Source organism: Chiloscyllium punctatum, chromosome 6 (assembly GCF_047496795.1).
Source record: "Chiloscyllium punctatum isolate Juve2018m chromosome 6, sChiPun1.3, whole genome shotgun sequence".
In the NCBI taxonomy this organism is placed as follows: Eukaryota; Metazoa; Chordata; class Chondrichthyes; order Orectolobiformes; family Hemiscylliidae; genus Chiloscyllium; species Chiloscyllium punctatum.
In genome coordinates, this window is record NC_092744.1 from 84,257,866 (window position 1) to 84,269,974 (window position 12,109).

The following is a 12,109-nucleotide window of genomic DNA, read 5'->3' on the forward strand; positions in this document are numbered from 1 at the left end:
AGCTTCTTATTTTTTTTCTCAGTTGCAAACACATTTTAATGCCTCAGACTTGTGTAACCCCAGAGTAAATACTACAGGAGTTGAAGTTTCAGACACTTTGTGCAGTGATTATTACACATAACACTTGAAGCAGCCAAACACCTGCAATAATCTCAACTAAAATGTGATTAAATCTACATTGTAAATTCAGCAGTTATTCTCTTTAACTCTATGATTCTTAGCCACATAAATTAAGATCTAATTCTGCTTGTACAGGGCATTTGGTTTATGTTACTGTGAATTGCATGCACAACCAGATTCTATGATAGTCACCACAAAAGGGTTTTAGTCTCAACAGAAAAAAATGCTGCTTTCACCTTCTTCCCCTACAATCTGCTGCTTCCCATCTGCCATCCCAACCTGTGTATATCTGCTGCCCATCTGCCTTCCTGGACCAATGTTTACCCACTGCTCCACTCAACTGAAGGCCTGTGACCATGATTTGGATGAGAATATAGGGGGCATGGTTAGTAAGTTTGTGGATGACACCAAAATTGGTGAAAACGAAAATAACTGCAGATGCTGGAGACTAGAAACCAAAACAGAAATTGCTGGCAGAGTTCAGCAGGTCTGGCAGCATTTGTGGAAAAAAAAACAGACTTAACATTTCAGGTCTAGTGGCTCTTGTGAGGACCCTTCAGATCTGAGGAAGGATCACTGGATGCGAAATGTTAACTCTGATTAGTCTCCACAGATGCTGCCAGGCCTGCTGAGCTTTCCAACAATTTTTGTTTCTGTACCAAAATTAGTGGCATAGTGGACAATGAAGATGATTACCTAAGATTACGTAGAGCTCCTGATCAATTGGTCAGTGGGCTGAGTGGCAGATGGAGTTTAATTTGGATAAATGTGAGGTATTGTACTTAAGTAAAACAATAAGGACAGGACTTAGACAATCAATGGTCGGGCCCTGGGAACTGTTGTAGAACAGAGAGACCGAGGGGTTCAGGTAAATAATACTTTGAAATTTGTATCAGGCAGATAGGATGGTTAAGTGGGCATTTAGCGCAAATGTTGCTTGTTCAATCTCACCCCAAATCATGCTTCATTACTCAGACTTTGAGTATACGAGTTGGAATGTCATATTGAAATTGTACAGGACATTGGTGAGGCCAAATCAGAAAGCTGATTTGTTGGCAGCTGACACTGGTACATGCACCAGATGGCACAAAGATCAATGCTGAACATCATGTATGCACAGAGCGCAGACATTGGCGCACGTTCAGAACAGCACAAGAACCAGCATGGAAACCAGTGCATGTGCAGAACAGCAAAAGCATTGATGCATGACACGTGCAGAACAAAGCATGTGAACTGACCCCCACTGGAATTGCACTTCAAAGATGTTATAGCCAAAGTGCGCTGTTGAAACGGGTGTTACCCCAGAACTATCTGTACTGTACTTAGTCATGGCTGCCTGGAGAGAGTGTACGAAGACTTACCATGATGTTGACAGGAATAGAGTGTATGAGATTATAAAAACAGACTGAAAGGCTGGGACTTTTTTTTTCCCCACTGGAACATAGGTGCTTGAGGGGTGACCTTATAGAGGTTTACAAAATCATGGAGGGGGGGGGGGGGGGTATAAATAAAGTGAACAACAGGGGTCTTTTCCCTAAAGGTGGGAGAGTTCAAAACTAGGGTGCACAGTTTTAAGGAGAGAGGAGGAAGATTTTTTAAAAAGTACCGAGGAGTAAGCTTTTGTTTCACCAAGAAAGTGGTTCGTGTGTGGAATGAACTGCCAGTGGAAGTGGTGGATGCGGGTGCACCATTTAAAAGACATTTCGATCAGTACATGAATGGGAAAGATTTGGAGGGGCATGGACCAGGAACAGGCAGATGGGACTAATTTAATTTGGGAACATGGTCGGCGTGGACTGGTTAGACCGAAAGGTTTCCTTCCATACTGTGTCACCCTGTCCGGGCCTGTGTGTGTTTACCTGCAGCAGCCGCACCGCCCGCCATGATACTGTGTCCCGACTAACCGCCTCCAACAAGGTTCCCTCTGGCCGGGCCCACGCCCCGCCCCCTGACCCATCATTGACCCGCCCCGGCTCTGGCCACACCCACTGACATCACCTTGACCCCTTCCGTCCCCACCCCCTGACCTGTCGCGGACCCGCCCTCAAGTGTATCAAAGAGGGTTGCTCCATTGGGCTGCTCTGCTTTCTCAAATGAGCAAACCAATGAGGATAGTCGCACCACCCTATTTCATAGAATCCCCGAGTCCCAGGAGGGGGCCATTCGGCCCATCCGAGTGTTCACCAACCCTCTGAAGACTATCCCCGTCCCTCTGCATTTACCATGGCTAATGCACCTAGCCTGCACGTCATTAAGACACTGCTGACAATTTAGCATGGCCAATCCACCTCAACTGCACACTGTTCGTACTGTGGGAAACCGGAACACCCGGAGAGAAAGTAGTCACCCAACCCTGGAACTGGACTCAGGTCCACTAATATCATTTATTGTATCCATTGCTCCCAATGCGGTCTCCTCTACATTGGGGAGACTGGGTGCCTCCTAGCAGAGCGCTTTAGGGAACATCTCCGGGACACCCGCACCAATCAACCAAACCGCCCCGTGGCCCAACATTTCAACTCTCCCTCCCACTCTGCCGAGGACATGAGGTCCTGGGCCTCCTTCACCACTGCTCCCTCACCACCAGACGCCTGGAGGAAGAACGCCTCGTCTTCCGCCTCGGAACACTTCAACCCCAGGGCATCAATGTGGACTTCAACAGTTTCCTCATTTCCCCTTTCCCCCACCTCACCCTAGTTCTAAACTTCCAGCTCAGTAACTGTCCCCATGACTTGTCCGGACTTGTCCTACCTGCCTATCTTCTTTTCCACCTATCCACTCCACCCTCTCCTCCTTGACCTATCACCTCCATCCCCTCCCCCACTGTACTCTATGCTACTTTCTCCCCACCCCCATATAGTTTATCTCACCACGCTTCAGGCTGACTGCCTTTATTCCTGATGAAGGGCTTTTGCCCGAAACGTCGATTTCGAAGCTACTTGGATGCTGCCTGAACTGCTGTGCTCTTCCAGCACCACTAATCCAGTCCCTGGCGCTGTCAGGTAGCAGTGCCAACCACTGAGCCACCCTACTACTTTTCCTGCGCTATTGCAAGGTCCACCAGGATGTTGAAACAATGGAAGGAATTAGCTTAAAAATGTGTTGCTGGAAAAGCGCAGGTCAGGCAGCATCAAAGGAACAGGAGAATCGACTTTTCAGGCATAAGCCCTTCTTCAGCTTACGCCCGAAACATCGATTCTCCTGTTCCTTTGGTGCTGCCTGACCTGCTGCGCTTTTCCAGCAACACATTTTTAAGCTCTGATCTTCAGCATCTGCAATCCTCACTTTCTCCCAATGGAAGGAAGTAATCAACTCGGCTCTTTCACATCAATATCTAACAACTTGTTTCATGTATTGCTTCTCTTAATCTAACTTATCGACAAATGCAACTCCTTCATCCACCTCAAGACTCCGTCTCAACAATCAACACCCGCCACACGATATAAAATGCAAATTATTGGTTATGTACCCACACTGCAAATGCAAAGCTGGATTTACATGACAGACTAACTGTAGCTTCTGGACTGTTGTCTCCATTATGATTTGACTCACTGAATTTTTTATAATGTTATTCAGTATTAAACCATGTGTGTATTTCTACACAGCCATTATATTCTGATCAGTCAGGCAGCTGATACAATCACTATGCCACATTCCCAGTATACCTGTATGTTCAATGCTGAGACATGCAATGTACAGTCTTCCTACACAGGCTAAATAGCCAGATTCCGTGCTACAGACTTTCTGGTTCTATTATGACTATATTCCAAATGCTCAAGTGCAGACCAAACATCCAAAAGGCAACTCACTCTGTTGTCATGCAATTGATTAAGGTGCAGCAGCTAAAATTGCATCTTGCTCTGCCACATGGAGGAAAGTGGGAGGAAACCCATTTGAGCATCTTTTCCAATACACAAGTAAATGAAATAAAGTCTGAAGATCAGCAATGATATAGTTCAAGGCTGAAACAGACAGATTTTTACACCAGTAAGGGAATTAAAAGTTCATTGGGAAAAAGGCAGGAAAGTGGAGTTGAATGTCATCAAATCAGCCATGATCTCATTGAATGGCTTGCAGACACGATGATCTAAATGGCCTACTTCTACTCCTACATCTTATGATTTAGCAGTGTCTAATGCTTCCAGAGCCAGCAAGGTTTCTGTGCAGGTTAATAATTAATACAAGCACAGCTCGAGCCCAGAGCTCCTTACTATTAGCATGGTCAATAACACACTTCAATATGTCAGAGTAATTTGCCAGCCATTCTCTGACCATAATATGGACACAAAGCATAGTCACTGAATGGGAATCCTACTGGTTGAAACAATCGGACATTCGGGAGCAGCACCTCTTTGTAAACCAATGATGGCAGACACTGAACTTAGCAACAACACATTACTTCATACCCTTATTTCAATGCAATACCCCAAGAGGCTTCACAGAAGTGTTTACAAATAAAACCTGCCTCAAAAAAACATGATAGCTGACTATCACTCTGACTAAGTTTTAACAATCAGCTTAAAGGAGAAACAAAGTAAACAGAGAAAAGGATTTAAGGAGACAGATTCAGAGAATAGGTCCTATACAACAGCCAATGATGGAGTGAAGGAAATGAGGGATGTATAAAAGTCCAGAATAAGGGCTGTGCTTGTGTCTAGGATTTATAAATTTGGAGATGGCCACAGAGTCAGGCAGGAATAAACCTCAGGAGTATTTGAGTACAAGCAGAGAAACCCTTTAAATCAAGTTGTTACCAAACCAGGAGCTAATGTGGATAAGTAATCACAGGAGCTTTATGTAAATGGGACACTGCCTAAACAAGAACACTAATTGTGAGTATGCAATCCCATACCCAACCTGAGAATTACAGCTTCTAGCAGCTCCTGTGCCAAGACTCAAGAGTTTTCTCATCAGTTGAAGAACAGCAATTGGACAGAAGCACAACGGGCAGAGCCATAGGCAGATATTGTAACTTGCTATCTCAGTCCAAAACCACATGACAGGAATAGCTATACTGATAAATTAATCCAGATCCACACCCGAGGGATCTGGACAAAGAGCTATGTCCATTGTGGAGTTGACTGTTCCTCCAGACAGGCTAGCATTGTTCACAGCCACCTCCATTTTCTTTTGATTGCCATGAATCCATCAACCAAATGGGATGAAGGAGCTTTTACTGTGCCAAACTTACTTTTGCTGAAATGATGAAAGAGAAATAGTTTGTATAAAATTTACAATCAATCACATACTTGAAACCAAGACAGAACAAAAAGCCCCCTCAAACCCAGACTAAAGCTGACATTGACCAGAACAACATAAAACAAAGAAATTGCTTATTTCTAAATATAGACCTTACCACATCATCAGGGCATCCCAAAACAATTTACAACTAATTACTTTTGAACAGCAGTCACATTTAACCAAGCATTGATATGCACAAACACTCCTTGTATTTTCTAATCCCTATTTTCATCATTCCTTTGAACCTTGTGATGCTCAAGTGACACACTGGGTGGCAATTACCAGAAATCCACATTGTTAGTTCATTCATTCATTCATTCATTCAACATAATTGTAAGAACATGGGGTCTTAGCTCAAGAGAATCCTTCAGTGAAACATCCTTGTTGAAAAAGAACCACTATTTTTTTCAGATGTGTCTGGAGCTGAGCCACTAGCCCTGTTCTTTATAATGCCACACATTGAGACTGATTAGGATTGGATAGTACAATGGGTTAGTGGTTAGCACAGTTGCCTCTCAGCACCAGGGACCTGAGTTTGTTTCCACCCTTGGGTGACTGTCTGTGTACAGTTTGCACATTCTTCCCATAGTGCAAAGGTGTGCAGCTTAGCTTAATTGACCATGCTAAATTGCCCTTAATATTCAGGGATATTCAGACTTTCTAGGTTAGCCAGGGGAAACGTAGGATTACTGGGGCTCAGATGTTCTTCAGAGGATTGGTGTGGACCTGATGGACCAAATGGCTTGCTTCTACACTGTAGGGGATCCATGATAATTCCCTATTATTGCTTTTCAAGCCGATGTGTTTAGTCACTCTTCTGACCACTTTTACATGAAACTTTAAGCTAGGGTAGGTAGTTAATGAGCATGAGCGTAGCTAATTCAGATGCTGATATAAAACATAAGGGGATATTTTCATAATGTATGAATCTAAACAGTGAATGTGGGGACTTGACTGGGAAATTGACGACCTGTTGGTTACTGGGTGCACAGGGTCCAGTCTCACTATTGTGGCCAATGTGTGAGAGTGAATGCGGATACACAAACCCAGAGCTGTAAGCAAATTATAGTTTACTGTAAATATATGGGGCAAACTGATGTGATAATAGGTTCACTATATATCAAATCTAATTATAATTGAAACTACATCAGGAAATTCTTATCTTGGGAGCAAATAGTTTGCTGAAAGTGAACATTTAAGTCTTGCAAGTACAAACTCATGGGTTTGAATGGACACTCAAAGCAAACATTGATAAAGTGAAGTCTTTCACTCACCATGGTCCTGAGGCAAAAAGCACCTTACGAGAGAAGAATTCGTTTCTTGAAGTTTATGGATCAACTCCTCCAGCCGCTTCACTCGCTTCACAACTCGGCTGCTTTGCTGTCTCAGAAGCTTGAGTTTGGTGTTCTTCTTCGTGACTTGATCCTTGAAGGTGGTGTGTCGTGGAGACAAGCAGTATGAATGCAAGGAATTGATTAGTTTACATGCGCCAGAGGCAGTTGGGGTGGCATCATCAGGAAAGGGAACAATGCTGTCAATCAGCAGTCTTTCACTGGCAGGTGGCGGGCTGCTAGCAGACTTCAGAGAGCATCGCTGTCCAGCAACCATACAGACAACTGGTTCATCTGTCACCGAGCAAGATTGGAGCATGGCACTGCTTTCTCCCAACGCAGAAATGGTCTCCATTTCACTGTCCACAATTACAGCATGGGGCTCTAAGTGTTCCGTTGTTTCATCACTTTGTGGTTCAGAGGCCAAGCAGCCACTCAAGATCCTTTCCTGATTGACAGGAGCCAGCTGTATTTTGGCTGCAACCTGACAGCGAGTGTGCCCTCTGTCCACTTTCCTTTGGTGTTCTGAGAAGTGGAAGATGGAAGGGACGGCATTGAACTTGAGTCGATGACACTGGTCCTCCTGACGTTTCTGAAAGCTATCCTTGGTAAAGTGAGCACTGCACAGGAAGGAAAACTTGGTCGGTTTCCAGTCAGTCCGACCAACAGCGGCAATCCATTCCGCTAAACGTTTCGCATCTTTCAAAGGGAATCTGGCATGGAAAACAGAATAACACTGAAAACAATGCTGTCCTCTAGATATTTAAATTGTAACTTTTAGTTTTGACAAAAAAAAATGGAAGAGTAACTGTTCTTCAAATATCTAGAACATTTTCTTTAAATAAAGCTGACAAGAATTCAGAACACAGGTGCAAACTTTAAGATTAAAGCTAGGCTATGCAGCATAATATCAAGACATCACTTCACACAAAGGGTAAAAGGATCCTGAAAAAAGTCTTCTCAAAGAAAAAAAAGAGTTGAGTCCAGGTATGTAATTGGAGGGCAGGCATCAGTATCAACTAAGAGTTTCAAAACTGGGATTAATTGTTAAGTAAGTGTATAATGAATGAAGTAACGATCTAGGTTAAAAATGATCGAATAGACTGATAGAACAGGCTCAAAGGGCTGAATGGCTTCTGACCATTGCTGTGATTACAAAAGACAAAAATGGGTAGTGCAGCAACTTGAAGTATATTCCTGTAGATGTATGTGAATTGTCTAAATAGTTCAAGAAATATCTCTGCAATAGTTGTACAGTTCTAGGCAAAACGGACAATGGAGTTCCATCCCAGAGACAAAAATGCCCAAGATTTAACATAAAAATGAAAAGATATCTTCTAAAGAAGCCACAAGGATGTCCTGTGTTGAAAGTAAACGTCAGGGTCACAGTTGAGTTAAAGCACATTACTGAAGCAGCAAAGAGACAATTGTACTTTGCACTGACCCCGATATAACCCCAATGTCTTTGATATTTGAAAAGCTTGAGCAGAATTTTAACTTTGAATTGGCACAAAGTTGGCAGTAAGCAGATCAAAGGACTGATTTTCCTGTGCTTTAATAATACATCCACCAATTGATGCTTTCCACTCAGGTTGAACACCCCACCTCTTCTTTCCTAAGAAATTTTATTTCTCAAGTACAAAAACTGCTGGCAAAACTCAGCAGGTCTGGCAGTATCTGTGGGGATGGGGAATAAGCAGACTTAAATGTTACAACTCCAGTGACTTCATCAGAACTAATAGCAGCTTGGCAAATGTGATATTAATGCTAAAGTCGAGGTTGGGGTGGTGTAAGCTGATAGGTTGTCTTACTTTTTTTTCAAGCGTTCCTGGATAGATAGATTTAAGTAAATATTTATCAGAAACACATTTAGAACAGGACTGTTTGTAGGCTGAGCAAACGTCTTGGAAATAGATTGTGCCATCAGTTCATGCTCAAGCCCTCCTCTATGACAAATAATATTACATTTAGCTACCAATATAAAATATCTACACAAAGGCCAAAATCCCATCACCAAGTTCCCCTCTATTTACATGTGTACTGTACTTGGACTCTGACCAGCCAAGTCAGAGTCCAGTCTCTAGAATGAGGAGATTCTCTGAATCTCTTGTTTAGATCTGTCAGCTTCCCTGATTGCACAGGTTAACAACCCCAATAAGGATCTCAGTCCACAAGATCCACCTAGCCCTCATTCCAAACACTACAAAATGAATTTGCTCAAAGTGGAGTGCATTATTTCCCCGTCCAACTCTATTTTGATTTAGTCCCTACCCTCCCCTTCACTGTTTTGATCACACAGCATTGCCCTTTGATGTGAAGGGCAGTGCTTGTCACTGGTCACTCGGGTGTTTTCCTATCTTCCTGGTGGTGGAAATTGAATAAAGATTTGTGCACTTTGTGTCCTTCACTGTGTCTCACACCTACATACACACACCATGGGTGCTGGGGTAAAATAAAGCACTACCGCAGTTAGGCGGTAGTGTGGGGGTTTAGAAAAAAAAAGAAAAAAAAGAGAGAAAAAAAATTTAACAGAGGAGTTCCCACAAAAGAAAAGAAAAAAAAAAAAAAAAAGAATTTGCTCAAAGTGGAGTGCATTATTTCCCCGTCCAACTCTATTTTGATTTAGTCCCTACCCTCCCCTTCACTGTTTTGATCACACAGCATTGCCCTTTGATGTGAAGGGCAGTGCTTGTCACTGGCCACTCGGGTGTTTTTCCCCCTTCTGGAGAAATTGGATCAGTGTGTGACTGTGACTCGGTGTGTGAAGAAAAAAAGAAAAAAAAAAGAATTTGCTCAAACTCAACATTATTTCATTCTTTCATGGGATTTGTATATTGTTGGTTGGGTAATATTTATTGTCAGTCCCTTGCGGGACTCTTGTTGAACTGGTGAAGTCTGTTTACTGCAGTTAGACCCAAAGCACTACCAGGGACTGAGTGCCAGGACTTTGAACCAGTGACACAGAACTAATGGTGATCCATTTCCAAGTCAGAATGGTGACTAGCTTGGAGGGTTACTTGAATGGTGGTGTTCCCAAGCATCTGCAGTGCTCATCTGGCAGTGGTTGGGTAGATTCATTCTAAGGCGTTGTGGTGAATTTCTGCAGTGCATCTTATGGATAGGACACACTGCTGCTCATGAGCGTTCATAGTGGAAGGTCTCAAGTTGCACCACACCGAAAAACAATCAAGTAGCCGATTTGTCCTGGATGGTGTGAAGTTTTTTTGAGTGTTGTTGGAGCTGCACTCATCCAGGGTCAGTACTTCCATCACACTCCTCAACTGTGCCTAGTACATGGTGGACAGACTTGGGGAATCAGGAGGTGAGTTACTTGCTGCAGGATTCCTAGCTTCTGATCTGCTTTTGCAGCCACTGTATTTATATGGCTAGTTCCAGTTCAGTTTCTGGTCAATAGCTACTTTAGGATGTTGATAATGGGTGATTTAGTGATGGCAATGCCTTTGTGATCCTGCTTTAATTATTCATGCATGGATAGAAAGTTTCAATAAACTAAAGTTAATACTTGCACCTACATAGCACCTCCTCACAAAACAACTGAAAACATGTCATGAACTGTTTACTTTTAAGTAAGACTATGTTGTGATGAGATACAAATGAATGGAAATTTGAATGTCACTCATCCACAAAAATATACTTCTGGCTCACAGATTGAAAAATAAAACTAAATGACAACTCAAGTCACAGCCTTTAAAAAAATATTGCACTACAAATGCACATTAGCAAGCTCAGTTCAAATACAGTCCGGCTAAAGCTTCAGGCAGACTGAGTGGGTTAAGGAACCTTTATTACGACTGGGTTCAAATCTAAGTCTGACAAGCAGCTGTCACTGTATACTGGCAGTGTGATAGTTTCTGACTGGCATTAAGGCAGCAGTGAATGTGCCTTTAATTCACAAATTGGTAATCTCACACAAAGACATTGTGACTGTAATGAAAGTTATAAATGTCACACCAGTGAAGGATGAGTTCTGCTTAGAGGGCTGATGTTAGAGTAATACATTTGGAGACAGATCTGAAAAAGATTGATCCGATTTATGTCATGCAAAAAATAATTACTTAATTGCTGTAATTAATATCACCACATTGTTTTATACTCCACTTATCTCCCATTCCTTCCAAGGCCTCTGTGGTTAAAATAAGCTATGGGAGACATAAATTGTTATGATTTGATTAATAACAACCCAAAGGTAGGTTTGGCTAAATGTATTTTAATGGCTTCCTGAGTTCATGCAACACTTCTTTGTCTGTACATAAACTATAATGTCTAATTACTACAAGTTGCTGTACGTTTGACTTGAAGCAATTTAACACAAAAGCTGTGTGGTGTTAAGCTGGTATTTCCCCAGGATCCTGGAGAATTAAATCTACAGCACTATGCTGTGAGTAATGTGCCAACAATACCTTAATTTCTTTCTCTCTCTGCCATGAGCTGATGATGGGGGACATGATGAGCATTCAAGATGGTTGAGACCAGCGTAAGGAGAGGAAGAGAGAAATTGAATAGGGCTCACGGTTTCCTGTCAAGCTTGAAGATGCAGCAACAAAATTGTGTAGAGCATTGTGACATAATCATGGGGAGATTAATTTAGTGACTTTATTGTGGGTAAATCATGAAAGATTGTGTCCCTGTTGTGGATACAAGGAGGCAGTGACGTAGTAGTGTTTCCACTGGTCCAGTAAACCAGAGTCTGAGGGCATGGGTTCAAATCTCAAAGCCCAAAGAGAGCATGATTGAGTCTATTATATTGGTTAAGGTGCCTGACCACACCTCAATGAGATGGTGTATAGTATTAGTAATATTTACAGCAGTGCTTACCAAACGTTTTTCCATGACCCATTTTGAGACTTGAAAATTGTTGTGACTCTGCGGTGGATAATGGAGTTCTGAAGAGACTCCTTTGAGGCCAGGAGGAGTGAAGATGATTATCTTTTGCTTGGGGAGAGGGGGGGGGCGTGGAAGTCAGCAATTGCGGTCTTGAAATTTATAAAACAAAATCTTATCTGCTGACCACGCATTTTTTTAGATTAGATTCCCTACAGAATGGAAACAGGCCCTTCGGACCAAGCAGTCCACACCGACCATCCTAAGAGGAACTCATCCAGACCCATTCCCTTACCCTATATTTATCCCCGACTAATGCACCTTACACTATGGGCAATTTAGTATGGCTAATTCACCTGACCTGCACATCTTTGGATTGTGGGAGGAAACGCACGCAGACACGGGAGTTTGCACAGTCACCTGAGGCTGGAATCGAACCCAGATCCTTAAGAGGCACTGAGAGGTAGCAATGCTAACCACTGAGCCACCATGTCACCCAGAGGATCCTAACCTTTACCTTAAAAATCAAGGTTTTCCAAAGTGTAAGACATCTTGATATTATAAATATTACTATG

The 12,109-nt window shown here is 42.7% G+C and overlaps 1 protein-coding gene across 8 annotated transcripts in view; it reads right to left on the reverse strand.

Moving 5' to 3' along the window:
• Positions 1-12,109, reverse strand: part of thap4 (THAP domain containing 4) — a 107,009-nt gene that overhangs the window by 93,369 nt on the left and 1,531 nt on the right. For 7 of the 8 annotated variants that reach the window (XR_011960956.1, XR_011960955.1, XM_072573142.1 and 4 more), the window contains exon 2: positions 6,636-7,405. Coding sequence is in view for 6 of the 8 variants with exons in the window: in XM_072573142.1 (XP_072429243.1) it covers positions 6,636-7,405 (770 nt within the window). In the remaining 2 variants the exon portion in view is untranslated. Of the gene's footprint in view, positions 1-1,979; positions 2,069-6,635; positions 7,406-12,109 lie in introns of those variants that run through there. The other variant, XM_072573144.1, reaches the window with a different exon arrangement.